General features: G+C 40.8%; 1 protein-coding gene across 1 annotated transcript in view; it reads right to left on the reverse strand.

The window, feature by feature from the left end:
* Positions 1-16,412, reverse strand: part of TBC1D17 (TBC1 domain family member 17) — a 1,580,308-nt gene that overhangs the window by 298,777 nt on the left and 1,265,119 nt on the right. The window contains exons 13-14 of the mRNA XM_044059599.1: positions 13,585-13,684; positions 4,389-4,486 (exon numbers count right to left, since the gene is read on the reverse strand). Coding sequence (XP_043915534.1) covers positions 4,389-4,486; positions 13,585-13,684 — 198 coding nt within the window. The remainder of the gene's footprint in view (positions 1-4,388; positions 4,487-13,584; positions 13,685-16,412) is intronic.

Here is a 16,412-nt window from a genome sequence, read left to right on the forward strand (position 1 = left end):
TCTGCATTTCATGTTCATGTGACTGGCAAAAAGGGCGCAGCAAGGCTGGCCCCACCAGCAGAATATCCTGCCTGCTATTTCCGTCTTGAGGGACCACTCGTGGGGCAACAAAACTGCTCTGCTCAGCTTGTCTGCGATCACACATTGGATTTCCCTGGGATGTGCATTGCTAAGAGAAAGCACTGGGTGGAAATAGCCCATTGCCATACTCTGAGGGCCTCGCGACAAAGGGTGTATGATCTGGTTCCTCCCTGTTTGTTCAAATACCAGACCACTGACATGCTGTCCGTCTGAATCGCAATCGTAGCCAGAGGAAGAGAGTCCTGGAAGTACTGCAACATCAAAAGCACTGCTCTCATGTCTAGGACATTGATATACAGATGTGTCTCTTGATTGGTCCATGTGCCTTGGGCTATCTTTCCCTGAAAATGTCCCCCCACCCTATCAGGGAAGCATCTGTGGTCACTGTGGCCACTGGAGGGGGTAACATAAATGGGTGTCCTATCATAACATGAAGTTAGGTCAACTACTACTGAAGATCCTTTTTCCAGGAATTTGTGATCATTATCATGTGAGACATGGGGAGCTCTTGGTAAGACCATTGAGTGAACAACCGCCACTGCAGTATCCGCATGTGCATACGAGCCAGTGGTAGGGCTAGAATTTCTGCTGCCATCACTCCTAACAATTTCAGAACTTCTGATACTGGTGCTTTGTTTTTGGATACTAAAATGCGGACATGCTGACAGAGAAGTAAGACTCTTTCTACTGGAAGTCTTCGCGTGGTGGTGGCAGTGTCCAGTTCTGCTCTGATAACAACGATATGCTGTGATGGTGACAAGGCAGATTTTTCTGACTTTATTGTGATGCCCAGCTGATTGCAGAGTGACAGAGTGGACACCGTGGACTGAATGAGTTGATGCCTGGTGGTGGCAGTAAGGAGCCAATCATCTAGGTATGGAAATACCTGGAATCCTAAACATCTCAGGTGAGCTGTGACCACTGTCATGCATTTGGTGAACACTCTGGGGGCTATAATGAGACCAAAGGGCAGGGCTCGGAACTGGTAATGATTGGCTCCCTGCTGGAAGCGCAGATGATCCCTGGATGGCCTGGCCATTTTTATATCGTAGTATGCATCCTGGAGATCTATCGAGCACATCCAATTGTCTTTTCCTAAGAAGGGAAGTACTGACTGAAGCGTGACCATCCGAAACTTCTCTTTCTTTACAGATTTGTTTAGTCTGCTGAGGTCCAATATAGGTCGCCAGTCCCCTGTCTTTTTTGGAACTAAAAAGAATCTTGAGTAAGTTCTGGATCCTGTCTGGTCTGCTGAGACGGGTTGGATGACTCTTTCTTAGCAACGTCTGGAACTCTACTGTTGCTTGTTCCCTGTAAGTGGGTGGAACATCCAGGATTTTCCTTGTCGGTGGAGGGGGGTGTGGCGAATGGGATGAAGTATCCTCTGGAAATTATTCTTTCTACCCAGTTGTCATTTGTTATTCTGAGCCAGGCATATGGGTACAAAGATAAGCGACCCCCGACTGCCTCCAGAGCAGGACAGTCGGGCTTCCTTTCAGGAGCGCTGGTAAGGCTTCCCAAAGAAATGATCTCTGTCACCCTGGTTTTGCGGACCCCCTCTGCCGCGAGGGCGGCGTCTTCCATTACTGCCCCCTCCTCTGCCCCTGGAGGGGGGTTCACCACGTGTGTCCTGAAAGGCTCCTTGGGCTTTTCGGAACCACATTTTCCCTCTCCTTTGACCCTTGGGGTAGGGTCTAATAGGGGTGGAAAAATGGACTCCGACGGCAGACAGAATCTTTCCATCCTACTCACAACCTGGTTAAAGTTTCCTTAACTTTGGGCCCGAAAAGGGAAGAGCCATCAAAGGGGGTATTCATGAAGGATGACTTGAAGGGCTCCACGAAGGAACACAAGCGCATCCAGGAGCGTCTCCTAAGAGCAACTCCTGTACCCGCTGCCCTACTCATTTCATCAGCTGCATATGAAATGAGGCGCATGGATGAGTTCACTATGGAATTGAGGGTAGCAAGCTGGGAGGCAACTGTCTGTAGCTTCTGCAGCTACTGTACCCTAAAGAGCATCTCCCAGCTCATTAAGGAGATCTCTTTGTAGTCTCGTAAAATGGGTTAAATAGTTAAGCGAAGTGCAAAAGTCGCTAAACTAAACCATGTGCTTCCCATGATCCTAGGGTCTCTGTTAGGAGGATGGATAGATGAGGAAGTTTCAGACATTTCCTTGTTGGTGGCTGCCGCCACCACCATGGCATCAACTGGCACTGCTTTGGTCAAGAAGGATTTATCTAGGGGGGCAGATATGAACTTATTAGGCATCCTAGGAACTGGCTCCATGTTGCCCGGAGACTCCCATGTCTTTCATGAGACCAGCTGCATAAGCTCATCGAAGGGCGGAGACACCCAATAGGTGGAGGGCTAAGACCCGAAAGCCTTCAGGAGGACCGACTCGTCCCCAGTAGGATTGGTGGCCTGCCAGCCACCCATCTGCCTACGGATTTCCAGTATCTCAGCAAATGAGATATCCTCAGAGGGGGACCCTTCTGATTCATCCAAGTCAGTACCAGATGTTAATGACTCCTGAGGGGAGTCCAAATGTTTCTTCTTACACACACACTTCCTGGGAACCTCATCAGTGGGAGCTTTGGCAGAGGTCTCGAAAGAGCATGGGCCACCCAATGGGGTTTCCTGAAGCTCTGGGTCTCTGTGCTTACCTAGGATCTGTGAGGCAAAAGCAGACACAGGCGCTTTAGGGGATGAAGAAGCCGGACCTGATGTTGAGAATGTCTTGGGAGACACAACTCTCCTCATGGCTTCGAAGGCACACCTGTTCCAGTGCGAAGGGACCGAGGATCTGAGGAAACCGTCGATACCCCCAGCACCGGGACAATGGGCTCCAAAAACCCGAGGTAGGAGCCGAGCTCATCTGAGCTGAAGCCCCGAGAGGCAAAGTCAGAACCAACAACTCGGTACGACTATCCTCCGTGGACCCGACCAGTGTGTGTCGACTCCTTGAGTCCTCGATGGTGCCGAGAACGTCAGAGTGAACGGAGCCGAAGACACTGAAGCAGGCATCAGCTCCAAAGGCTCCACAATCAGCAAGTCCGACTCCTCTGGCTCAGAAGGACCGGTATGGCTCGGAGGAGGAAGAGATACAGCTGGTATAAGGGTCTTCGGCTCTGAAGCCACCTGGGTCGGAGCCGGTAATTTTGCAAAGGCAGGTGCCTGAAGAAGCTTCTGCACCACCCGATCCACATCCAAATCTGAGAGGCTAACAGAAGACCTAGATGACCGGACTGATGGCACCGACTGAATAAGTGGAGATTTTGGAATTTCGGATACCAGTTCCAAAACCGGGGACCAGCTCCGAAAAGAAAAGACAGTTAGCTCCAAGACCTGGGGAGCCGATGTCACAGACTTTTTCAATTTTTTTGAATCCACAGAAGTCTTGGAGGACTTTGAGGACTTACTAGATCCATCCTGGTCACTCAAAGCCTCCTGGAAAGATGGTTTCAACAAACCCCTGTCAATGAGCTTCCTTTTTCTCTCTTGGAGGACTCGTGAGGAAAAATAATGGCAAATGGAACATGTTTCTTGTAAGTGCAAGGCACTCAAGCAGTAGACACAATTCACATGGCAGTCAGTAACAGAGATCATCTGCCCACAATTTAGGGCATTTTTAAACCCTGACTTAGGAGTGTTTGTCCTTGTCATCAGCCATGACAGAAATGGACACACCCAACAACAGCAATATACATTAGCCTTCTAATAAAAAACAGGCTATCTATAAGCATACACACACAAGCCTTTTAAACTAAGGCTAACTATGAGTAGTAATAAACCATCTAATAAACAGGCTAACTATAAGCACAGACACACACAAGCCTTTTAAACTAAGGCTAACAAACACACACATACACATAATCTTAACAAGCAAGTTCATTCTAAGAATTATGCTAAGGAAAAAAATGACAAAAGGTCACTGAATAAACACTTACTAATCACCAAGTAATCACACAATACTATACTAATAACAAATGTGACAAAAGGTCACTGAATAAACAATTCTTATAGTCAGAAAAATTTAAATAAGCCTATAAACAAAACCGAGGCCAAATATATAGCTAAGAAAGCACACACGGAAGGGAACACTGCAGATAAAGCTTTAAGAGCTTATCTAACCTAATTATCTAACTATTCTATCAATAAGCTAACTACAATTTTGAAAACTGAAAAGTATTAAAGTTTTTACTGGCCCGAGCTAGCAAGAACCTCCAATCAAAAAAGAATTAACGGCGAGATAGAACAACTTTCACATCAATGGTTTACAAACTGCAATAAAAGCAGAAAACTAACCTCCCACAGCCGCAGGATATCTTGAAAGGAGAATTCCCGCTTGAACCAGATTAACAGCCATCTAAAGCAAAAGCATAGGGTTCCAGAGTCCTTAGTGTCTACAATTAAAATACAAAAAAGAAAAAATATTGAAGTCTATAAAGAGTACAGAGAAAACAATTCTGGAAATATATAACCATAAGATAAGCACATTACATTAAACATTTCACAACAGAAATTAATTATCCTTACCAAGTGTGTCCTTAACATTCCACCAATTTTTAAAAAGTTCACCTGCTTAGTTTTTATGTTGCGTTACTAAGCAAGTTATGTACTTATCATAATGTTGGAGTCCTTTCATTCTAGTTCATCCGATACTACTGATGAAGAAGTGAACCACTCATCAGATATGACCTGGCCAAACAGATAGTGTTCCTTTCTTCAAGCTCCTTCAAGGAAACTTCCATCATTCCCATGTGCTGATATTGCCCTCAGATCAGGTTTGCTGACTACACACTGCATAAGAACCTGAAAGATACTACCTGAACAGGTAACAGGAAGTTAAGGAAGGGTGACGCTTGTCCATCTCTAACACAGAAGACAAGCAGGCGGGGTACTTTCTTTTGGACTTCGGTTAGATGTTGACAGACTTCACTCATTCCAAAAGGCGTTCTCAAAAATCTGTACCTTCCAAACGGAGTACTGAACATAGTTAGTAATGATGATTTGTTGTCCAGATGAATTTGCCAAAATGAACTCTTTGCATCTAAGAGAGAAACAACAGTGGCACTTGGCATCAGAGCTGTGGCTTCTTCGACTGAGAGCATTGGATGAGGAGGTCTTTTTAGTGCTTTGTTCAAATCTCATGGACTAATACATATTCTGAGGTCATCTGAGCTTTCTTATGAGCTAGCTACCACCATGGAAGATACCCATTCATTTGGAGTAGATAAACCAACTGGACAAAAATCACACCTTGTTGCACTATTTTATTTAGCTTGGCTTTGACTCTGTTCTGCATAGCTACAGGAACTTTCCAAGCTGGCCTGATAACTGGACTGACATCTGGGTCTAACTTCATGGAGTACACAAATGGAAGCTTCCCTAGTTTGTCTTTGCAAAGATCAGCATAGGTAGAATAAATATACTGGGTGAAATTAGAGTGGTCTTTTAAGCTAACCTGATGGACTTCCTTGTTAAATGAAAGCAGTCCCATTTTCAAACTGTCGCTGAGCCCTAATAATGACTGGACGTGCCTCTTGACCACATAAAATAAAAAGTCATAACATCTTCCAGCAGAGTAACACCTTCAGTATGAATTTCTTCACCACCATAAGCAACAAGCTTTGCACACTTTGCCAAATCAATCCTTTCACCATGACACACTCTAGCAAATGTTTCTGCTGACATAACAATGCACTTGGAACCTGTCTCAGCTTTGAGCTCTATGAGTTTTCCATTTATCTGAACACTGCAAAATACCTCATTCTTTGCCCTCAAATCTACTGCACTAACTGCTTCATGAAGCACTGACACCATCAACATAAAGAGTAGGGTTGCAGCTTTCTAATTGATCAACTCGTTTCTTGAAATGTTCCCTTTTAATAAAAGAATGTGGGACTTTTGATTTACAAAACCTTTTGAAATTATTCCATTTATTGCATTTGTGGCATTGCTGACAAAAAGATACACTTTTTCCCCTTTTAGAGTCATGATTTCCACCACAATTATGACAGTTGGCAATGAAACAGGGTGGGGGCCCATGCTTTGAGTTTGCTGACTCACTCTTATGCTTCACTGAGACTGTGTGAACTCTGGAATGTGCTGGAATGCTCTGGGGTTTATCAGTAGGTGCTGCAGGGGCTACAGTTGCTGCCATGTGCTTGGGCCTGTTTCTTTTAACCACATGCTTCATACTATTCACCATGAGCTCTAGAAGTTACTGGAAGCATGCACTTCTCATTTGTAAACATATTTGTGTGCTTTTCTGTGAGCTCATATATCTGACAGATCTCAATGGCCTTACTCAAAGTTAAATAACTGTCATGAAGCAAAATCTTTCTCACAGCATCATTTTTAATAACACACACACATCTGTCTTATCAACTCATTCCTTAAATCACCAAATCTGCACATTTCAGTATTATTTATGAAGTCAGTTATATATGCTGCAAAAGATTCATCAGGCTTTTGATACCTTGTATAAAATAAGTGCCTTTCCACTGTAACATTTGTCTGGGGGTTACACATTTCTCTAAATTTAAATGTTTAACACTCAGGGGTCCTCCCCTTGACTCAACCGGTACAACAAAATGGCGGTTTTCCCCCTCTCCTGCAAGTATTGCAGGTGCATACCCAAATGAACGTTCCCTTTCAATGGCTTCTGACCCAGCTAAATTAATTAGAACAAATAGCTTTGTACAGTCATCTTTATCAGAAAATGCAGCCTGTATGAAAATATCGTACTCTTGCTCACTCTCCAGCTGTCTGCAATATTATAGTCAAACACAAGTGCACTAGGTTTTTAAAATCCATCTGCCATGCCCACAAAATATGCACAAACACACTAAAAAACTATGACCCATGTAATTATGTATGAACAAACTGTTCTTTGAGCCTGTAATAAGATTCAAATGCACAATAAACTCTTCAAAATACTGTACATTACGAAATATGCTCTGAAATGGCTGCATTTTGTGAAATAACTTTACTGTAATGCTGCATAAATATGTAAACACTAAACACTTCTGATAACTCTGATATCTTTAATATGAAAAATACATGCTTAGCGAAATTGCAGTCATTTCCTCTTATTTTATTCATTTTATGCAATTCAGACTATTTCAAGCATTTTCCATAGTAATCTGAATATTTTTCATCAATATTGGACATATCGGTTTATCCAAATATCATTTAGAGAGTTCTGTATGCCTCGTTTCATATTTTGAGAATAATAAATTATTTGAGCAAGTTTTAACATCTGAAATTCATTTCTGAACTGATTTGCGAATTATACGTGCAGTAGGGATGATCCACTCCTACATATTCCTCCAACACCAACCGGGTGCCTCTTGGACTCAAACTGGAGCTCTTTCTGGCAAAAAGTAGTCTTGGCCATGCTTCCTTTTAATACCATGCCCTTTTAGATATGCTTCTTCTGACACCATGTCGCTCGTCCCTCTCTAACACACAAGACAAGTAGGCAGGGTAGATCATTTAGATGCCTTAATACAAAGAAACACATCAGGATGGATAGCAGCATCATAAACCATAAATGAACTGATTAACAGACAGACCTTACATACATACATGCTTGCATCTCAACAGCTTACTACAAAATTGCAGTCAGGCTCACACATACTCAGTATTTATATACTTGTGCAAGCCCTTGAATAGTTTTTTAAAGGTAAATACACACACATTGATCTATAAAGGGCAACAGGACTTCCAGTATGTGTACCAGGTTCCTCCAGAAAGGTGACAATTTTGACAAGGGAGAAGGGGGAGGGATGTCATACTGAACAAATAGGATGAAAAAGATCCAAAGTTAAACTTCTGTATCTTATTTCTCCCAGTAATGGAACAGAATCCCCAAGCTACCCATTTTCTTGGGTGGCATTAAAGTGGTATACCTTTTGAGAACTGCTACTCCAAAAGAGGCCCTAGATCTAGAGATGATGTCTAGTTTATAATGTTTGGCAAAGGTATGCAACAGAGACCATGTTGCTGAAGCACACATTTTATATATGTAAGCGATTCTGAAGAATTGTGCAGAAACTAATCAAATCTAGTAGAACAAGCTCTTGGTTTAGAAGGTAGTGGTTTATTTCTTGAATATAATGCCAAGGATATGCAGTCTGAAAGTCATCTGAGCAGAGTTATCTTGGAGACCTTCTGACCCAACTTGTTGGAAGGAAATGTTATAAATACAGAGTTTTTGCTCATTATTTTGATTCTGTGAAGATAGAATCATGGTTGTCTTTGCACATCCAATGTGAGCAAAAGCACTCTCCTTTGTTGGTATGATTATGGAAGAACACCATTAGTTGAACAGGTAGGTTTTACTTTTGCTTTTGGTGCTAGACTGGGAGCAAAGGAAGGATTAATTTATAGTGAAACCCTGACCCTGAGGAAGACTAAAAGAGGAAGAAGTTAGGGCCTGTGATTCTCAAATTCTCTTAACTGAGCTGACAGCCATTACAAACAGTTTAATAAGAAAGAAATTTTATGAATGTGGAAAATGCAGTTTCAAAAGGGTCTCTATTTAGTGACTGTAGCATGATCCCAAGAAGGAGTTGGATTTTTCTTATTTGCTGGCATAAAAAGGGAGGCTCAATTTAAAAATGCCTTGTAGAGTTTATGAGTAGCCAGACAGTATTGATGGAAACTAGTGTGAAAGTTTGAAATACATACTAATTGTACTTTTATATTGGAATAACTGAAGACAAAATCAAATAAATTAGATAGAATTGAAGAACTGCTGGAATGGGGACAAAAAAAAATGAGTCTATACTATGTTTGTTAACCTGCAAAAAGAGAAGCCTCCACTTACTTCTGTAGACCCTACAAGAGGATTACTTTTGCGAGACTGACAAAATATGAACGTTACTCAGGATAAAACAGAATCTTTGGCCACAATGAAACTGGAGAAACAATATTGTTAACTTAAGGTTCTGTAAGTCTGGGTGAGGTTACCAGGATGGAAGAAAAACTGGATCCAATTGGAGATCTAGAAGTCATTGTTGCTTCATTAAATGAGAAAGGGAAAGTAGGTTTGTCTATGCCAGAATGGGACAGTAAGAATGACTGTGGCTTTGCAAACTAAGGCTTACTGAAGGAACCTGGTGATCACAGAAATAGAGGAAAGGCATAGAGGAGCACAGGGAGCCATAGACAGACTTGAGAGTCTTTTAGTTACTAATACTTTGGAAGGATCGGGGAAAAGTAGCTACTTCATTTGGGTGATGGAAGGGAAGCAAAAATATTTCAGCAAAGGTGTCCCCCATTAGCTGAATATTAGCTGTGATAATGTTGGGTTGAAAATGCACTCATGAGGTATTAGGATGGATTGACCCTACCCACAAGGCAGCTCAATTTCCCCAGGATGTGTACTGTGATCAGAAAGTGGTGCACTATCATCACCCATTGACAAACTCTCAGTCTGTCTGTAAAGGGGTTACAATTTGGTTCCACTTTGGTTGCTTATGTGCCATACCACTGATGTACTGTCTGACTATATGGATATCACCCCTGGGGGAAGAAGGGTTTGAAATTCTCATCAATATAGTAATGATGTGAAAACTGGCCTCTATTTCTCTCAATGTCCCATGGACCATTCTCCCCTCTTAATGTCTATCCCATTCACAGAGGAGGCATCTGTGGTAACTTTTGTTGATGGGGATGGAAACACAAAAGGCTTCCTCAGATTTACTGCTGGAAAGGTTAACCTCCAATTCAGATGGCATCTGCAAATTGAGTTATGTACAAGGGAGCACTTAGGCGGGTCTTACAGAAGAGTTCTCATGAAGAAACATGCATGGTGAACCATAATGATGGTTGACACCATCAGGCCAAGAACTTGTAGGACCAACAAAGCTGGGGAGAAATGACAATCTAATAGGAACTCTGTTTGATTCTGAGAGACTGAATCCTGTCAGAAAGAAGGCTTACAATGCAAGTTGTTGTGTCCAGATGGCATCTTATTAAAACAACAGGCTGAAATTGTGACTTGTCATAGTTTTAGCATTTTGTTGTGGATTTCAGTGAAGATTAAAGTCCTTTTGTACGGAGCTCCTTGTGGTACCTAATTTTTTGGTGATTTATGCAATTTTTTTACTTTGTTTTACCTAGAGGCTGGTATATCATTTGTTTTATCTAGGAGGGATTCCTTGGTTGTAGCAGTGAGGAGCCAATTACCTAAGTATGAGAATACCCATATTCCTTTCAGTTATAATTGGGCTGCAATTACCTCCATGCACTTGGTGAACACTTGGAGGGCTGTGGTGATGAACTGAAAATGACTGGCTCCCAGCTAGAACCACAGAAAACTGTTGGATGTTTTGACAATTTTGATGTGGAGTTAAGCATTCTGGAGGTCTATAGAGCATATCTACTCTTTTGCCTTCAGGTAAAGCAAAATAGATTGTACTGTGGCCATTCTGAATGGGGTATTTTTAAGGTTTGATTTAGAACCTTGGGTCTGTGGGCAAAGATCCCCTTTGATGCATTAATTCGAGGATTTGAACAACAGTGGCATTTTCTGGGATGGGATTGAAGGGAACCCCTTCAATCATGTAAGTCAACATATGAAGTTAACAACTCTGTAGGGGATGCCACATGCCTCTTTTTACCTGTCCTTTTCCTGGGAATATCCACAAGGTGCATGTCAGAATAAACACAGCACTCAGTCTGAACCTGTGGAGGTTCTCTGAGGCTTTCAGTCTTGCTCCAGGATCAGTTGATAAGATGGCTTAAGGAACCATTGCTGGGTGCCAGGGGCTGCAGCAAATATCAATGGAGGCTCTGCAGACCTTCTCAAAGAACAGGCAAGCATTGAGAAAGTTTAGTTGTGTGAAGTATATGCTGGGTTACAGAGTTCCATGTTTTAACTATCTGACTGGAGAATAGGGCATCTCTGTAACTGTTGCATGCTCTAGTAATCTCAAGTAAAAGAGTCTCTGATCATAGAGGGATCTGCTGTTGGAATAGAGTTATAGGAAGTTTGAGGGCAGGACAATCATCAGCTTGGTGTATGATGGTGTGGGCAACGGTAAGTTGGTTGAGATTTAAGAGGTTAGAGAGTTTGAGCCAATTTACTTGTTGTAGAGCTATGCAGTGGTGTGATCTGCTTGTGTGGTTTGTGGAAAATCTGGCTATTTTACTGTAGCAGGGCTCTAATTTGTGCATGTCAGTCTTTCTTCTACGAATTGGGGGATATCGTCTGTAATATGCTTGCCTATCCTTAGTGGTGGCTTATCCATCTTATTCAAAAATTAGCATCTTTTTTCAAATATGAATATGCAGGAATTCTTGTCATAAAAAGGTAAACCATTACTGTTACAACAGATACGCACTTTAGCTAACCATTACTGTACCAAGTCCCATATTTACAGAAAGACAAGACTATACTGAAATGTTTGCAATCTGCATATTTTATCTTGAAGTCATACAAAAACATCAAAAACAGAGGATCAAACTCAGAACCCCATGTTGCACACTGTTGGCTACTCTCACTAGGTCCAGCAGAAGGGCTTACCACTTGGATCTGACGCATTCTTCTACTTAGTCAATTACTGACCCATTCAGTAACCTGTACAGTGATATTTAGCAAGCTGAGAGGAACTGAGAAACTATGTAGACGTTCTCAGACAAATTAAACAGGCTGTGCCTTTAACAACTGCATTAAAATTCTTGAAAAAGACACAAAGTTGACTGACACAGCCTACCTCTAATAAATCTATACTGGTGAAGGCCACAGAACACCAAGCAGAATTCCAGTATCTGAGGACTAGTCTTATCACTACTTTCTCCACTGGTCTGCACAGCATGCATATTTGTCTCAGAGGTCTATAATTATCAGGGTCTTAAGTGATGAATATGTTTTGGACAAGGACCTCTTTAGATTGACATTTCAGATCAAGAATGCACCCTAGTCTCAAATGTGCAATAAATATATTTTTTAAAGATTTAACCAGGTTATCTTTAACATCACTCAAAACACTGACAGGACTATTGTCTATACCCACATATCTAGTCTTTTAGTGGTGTTTTGGGGCAGATTCAAATGTAAGTTAACATGCATAATATCTATTTTTTTTGGACTTTCAAAGTTGTTAAAAATTGTAAGTGTATAAAATAGTTAAAGAATCTGTGAATGCATTGTCGTTTACCATCAGTAAGTTACATTCTTGGTTAGTTCCTTGGAATTTTCTAAATCTGTAGAAAGATAAGTTTTACAGTAACCATCAAAACTGAAACTAAAAAACACAAAACTAGACACCAGGAACGGTTGTGGGGAAAAAAAACTTAAACTTTACTGTTAGAAAATTGTTTATATTTTTCGAAGTTCTATCAGTAAAATTTCCATTTTTTTTTCATGAATGTTCCAGGTGTCCAATTTTGTCTTTTCTTTCTTTTTTTTTTTTTAACAAGTCTCACAGTCTTTGATTCTTTATTGAGAATGGCTTCCACTCAAAATTCCAAACCCTGGAACTTTGAATGCCCATAATTTATTTATTTTTTCTGAGGGACATCATCCTATGTCTTTCATTACCATTTAAGGAGTAACTACACCTCAGGAAAAAGGTGAAAACATAATTTAAAACACATACATTTTCAAATCTGGTCATTTGAAATTCCAGTCTTTGAAATTATAAATGGGAGTCGTGATATTACTGAGTTTCTTCTGACTTTAATTAACATACATTTATTGTCAAGATGGTATCTGAATGTCCTTTAATATCTACTTTTCTGTGACTTAATTTTACAGTCTAATACATGGTTATCTTTCAATCGTCCAGTATGGAGATGTGATTTTTGACAAAAGTGCAAATGATATTACAGTATATGATCATCTACTCAGATGTTTTTCTAAAGTTAAGAAATCGTTCCCAAATTGCTTTTCACAGAGTTTCACTAAATGTGGTGTACGCCCTATATGAGAATGTAACAACACAAATTTGTTTTATACTACTTCTTGTTATTAAAATGAAATGTACTGCTCTATGGCAGAGTAAGCAGAAGAGTGTCCGACATCAGCACAGCACTACAGACAGCAACTCTTACGGGCAAGTTCATACACAGAAGATGTACTTCTGAAAAGACGGATCTAAAAGAAACTGGTCAAAGAATGGAGAATGTAGTAGGGCCAAATGAGGAACAAATTATTCACAAGTTCAAGCAGGTGAGAAGAAATGAAGACTGCATAATAATGCCAGCTTTATACACATAATATTTCACAGAGTGCTGATGCTGGAAGACAATGGTTACCCAGCATGAGTGGGCACTAGAGGTAAATCAGGTTAGAAGACAACTGATGTCACTAGTTTTTTTTTTTTTTTTTTTTTTTTTTTTAAGGTTTATCTGCTTCATCAGCCCTTTTCTTTTAACTTTTTTTTTTGTTTTGCATATACTCAACATTCTTATCTAAATTAACATCAGAGAACACGGATTGTCTATAGAAGCATACAATGTAACACAGTAGGCATATTTTACATACCTAGGAAATCGCAAAGTGCAGAGTCTAAAATCCGCAGAAGCAAGTTCAGGTCAGTCAGCTGTTTCTTCATAGCCTCTTGGCTCTCTTCAAAGTTTCTATGCTAAAGTGAGCAACATGAGAAGATGTATTAAAAGGAGAATTTACAGACCTAATGTAATCATTGATCTTCCTTGTCCATCTGTAATATGCATTAATATTGTGCCAATTACCGCATGGCACAGGACAAAACTGAGATTTTAACAGCTGAAGTTTTGTGAACTAAAGCATTTGCACACAGGAGGCAACACAAACAGCAAGGATCACAAACTGATTATTTACTGAACATTTTCAGCAAATAGCTGGAAAAAAAAATAGTGAAAAATAATCTGAATAATAATCTATAAACATTATCTCCAGCAAAGGAGTTTAACCATCAAAATGCAACACGTACAATTTACTCCACCAATAATAATTCATTAAATTGCTGTTTGTATAGCTACAAAACAAATAATTAAAAAAAAAAATTAAACATGGATGGATTCAATGTAAATAAATAGAAAAACTAATTTCCATACTAAATGACATCTAAAAGCCAAGACACAAAATCTCACATTAAAAGACATTTGCACTACTTTAACAAGCCACTTTGCTGAAAGAAAGTTGCACTAAACATTTTGTTTTTACTCAGAGAAAGACATTTTACCTGATCTCGCATAAAAAGAACTGTATATATATAAATAAATAAATATATATATACATATATATATATATATATATATATATATATATATATATATACCAGACCTATCTTTCTTCCAGTGCTAAACCAACTGCAGAAAGGCCTCAATGTCGAGTACGACTAGTGATCATACAGTAAAGAAACGGTTCTTGGTCTTCACTGTGATCTGACTCTAAGGGTTCATAGGTAGGCACTAGGCTATTGTCTCTAAGGCCTATATAAGCCTAGCCAAAAAGGTACCCTGGCTTTTGCCACCCAAGAAAATTATTTTCCTGTGCCTCTGTCGAGCAGAGCCACAGAGGTGATCCCTGGGGTGAATTTCCTATTTCCCATCCAGTCATCAAGATTTTTCTTGAAGAGTGCTAATGAAGAGCTTTGTTTGATATAGATAGGAAGTCTCTGGGACAGGAATCTATCCCTCCAGCATATTCTGTTTATTGTAGTGACAAGGTTTAGGTCCCTAGAGCATGTAGCACGGAGGGATTGTGATTTCTTTAAGTGGAGCATGTCCAACAGCTCTGGGTTTGACATAGCTTTTTATGATAAGCAGAGATCGCCTCTGAGTAGACTATATGCGACGGAGTAAAGCTGGAGTTTTTTGAGACTGTCTGCGTAGGGCAGGGGTGGGCAAACTTTTTGATTCGTGGGCCACATTGAGTTCTAACATTTGACAAAGGGGCCGGAACAGGAGCAGATAGATGGCATGCTTTGAAAACATCACCTCATTGGGGGAAAAATACAGATCTTGGGATATGGAGAAAACATGTGCTTTAACTTCCAATGAAAATGAAGAAAAGCATTAGAATAAAATCTCTGACTTCGAAATGAGTCTTTAAACACTGAAAATCAAATAAATGACCATTTTATTTTAAAGCACTGAAAGTTCTGTTATCCTTCAGGATATCACCATCACTCTCCTCCTGACTGTCTTTTTTTTCAAAAATGGTAGGAGATGCAGATGTACTTGTCCTGTTCCTTTTATTCAATTTGTTTCCCCAGTGCCAAAAGTCAACAATGACCAGTGCAAGGATGAAACAGTTGCAGCAAGTCAGTCTGTGAAGCATTATATTTGATCTGCGCGCACTGTTTATTTTAACAACGTGCGTATCACGGAGACACACACATTTTAATGGGAGCAGTGTTGTTGGTCTCCTTTTTTAGCCAGCGCATCAAAGTCTGGAGTTAGTTTTGTTGTGGCGATTCTCAGGATGGATCTGAGGTGTAGGTCTGTTAACTTGGATCTGTGGCTGGCTTTGTTGATGTTCATGATGCTGAAGGTCTGTTCACACACGAAGGTAGAGCCGAACAAAGCCAACATCATCTGCACTTTTTGCCTTAGATTTGGAAATGCGGCATCATTGAGTGAAGCATAGAAGTCATTTAGTTTCAGAGAGCTGAACTTCTCTTTTAAGGCAGGGTCGAACTGAAGGTCGATCAGTTCGAGCTGAAGCTCCTCTGGAGCGGTTTCGGGGTCTTGTGACAGAGGAAAGGCCACCAATTGAAGTGACTTGTCAATTTTGTCGAAATCCAAAAACCGACGGCAGAATTCTCCGTGCAGTGCATCCAGTGACTCACTGTATTTCTTTACTTTTGCTCCGGCCTCTTTCAGCGTGGCTAGTCTAGGAAAATGAGTGAATGACTTGTTCAAAATCTGCCTGGAGAATAAAGCCAGCTTGGATTTGAAGGCTTTCACGTTTGTGTACATGTCATGCACAAACTGCTCCTTCCCCTGCAGTTTCACGTTGAGCTCATTCAAGTGTGAAAATACGTCCGTAGCAAACACAAAGTCACACATCCAGCTCTTGTTGCTCAGCTCAGGAAATTCATCAGTCTTCCCCTGCCGCTCCAAAAACACGCCAATCTCCTCTTTGAGCTCCCACACTCGTTGAAACACTTTGCCCAAACTCAAACAGCGGACACGGGAGTGATAAAGCAGGTCCTGGTGATCCGCATCAGTTTCCTCCAGGAACGCAATGAACTGACGGTGCTGAAGTGCCGTCTTGGCGTATGAAGTTGACGAGTTTCACCACAGGATTCACAACATGATTCAGCTGTAACACCGATTTACATAGAGATTCCTGGTGGATGATGCAGTGGAGGAAAATGACAT

The sequence above is a fragment of the Protopterus annectens genome, chromosome 17.part0 (genome assembly GCF_019279795.1).
Source record: "Protopterus annectens isolate FY-2018-M chromosome 17.part0, PAN1.0, whole genome shotgun sequence".
Classification (NCBI taxonomy): domain Eukaryota; kingdom Metazoa; phylum Chordata; order Ceratodontiformes; family Protopteridae; genus Protopterus; species Protopterus annectens.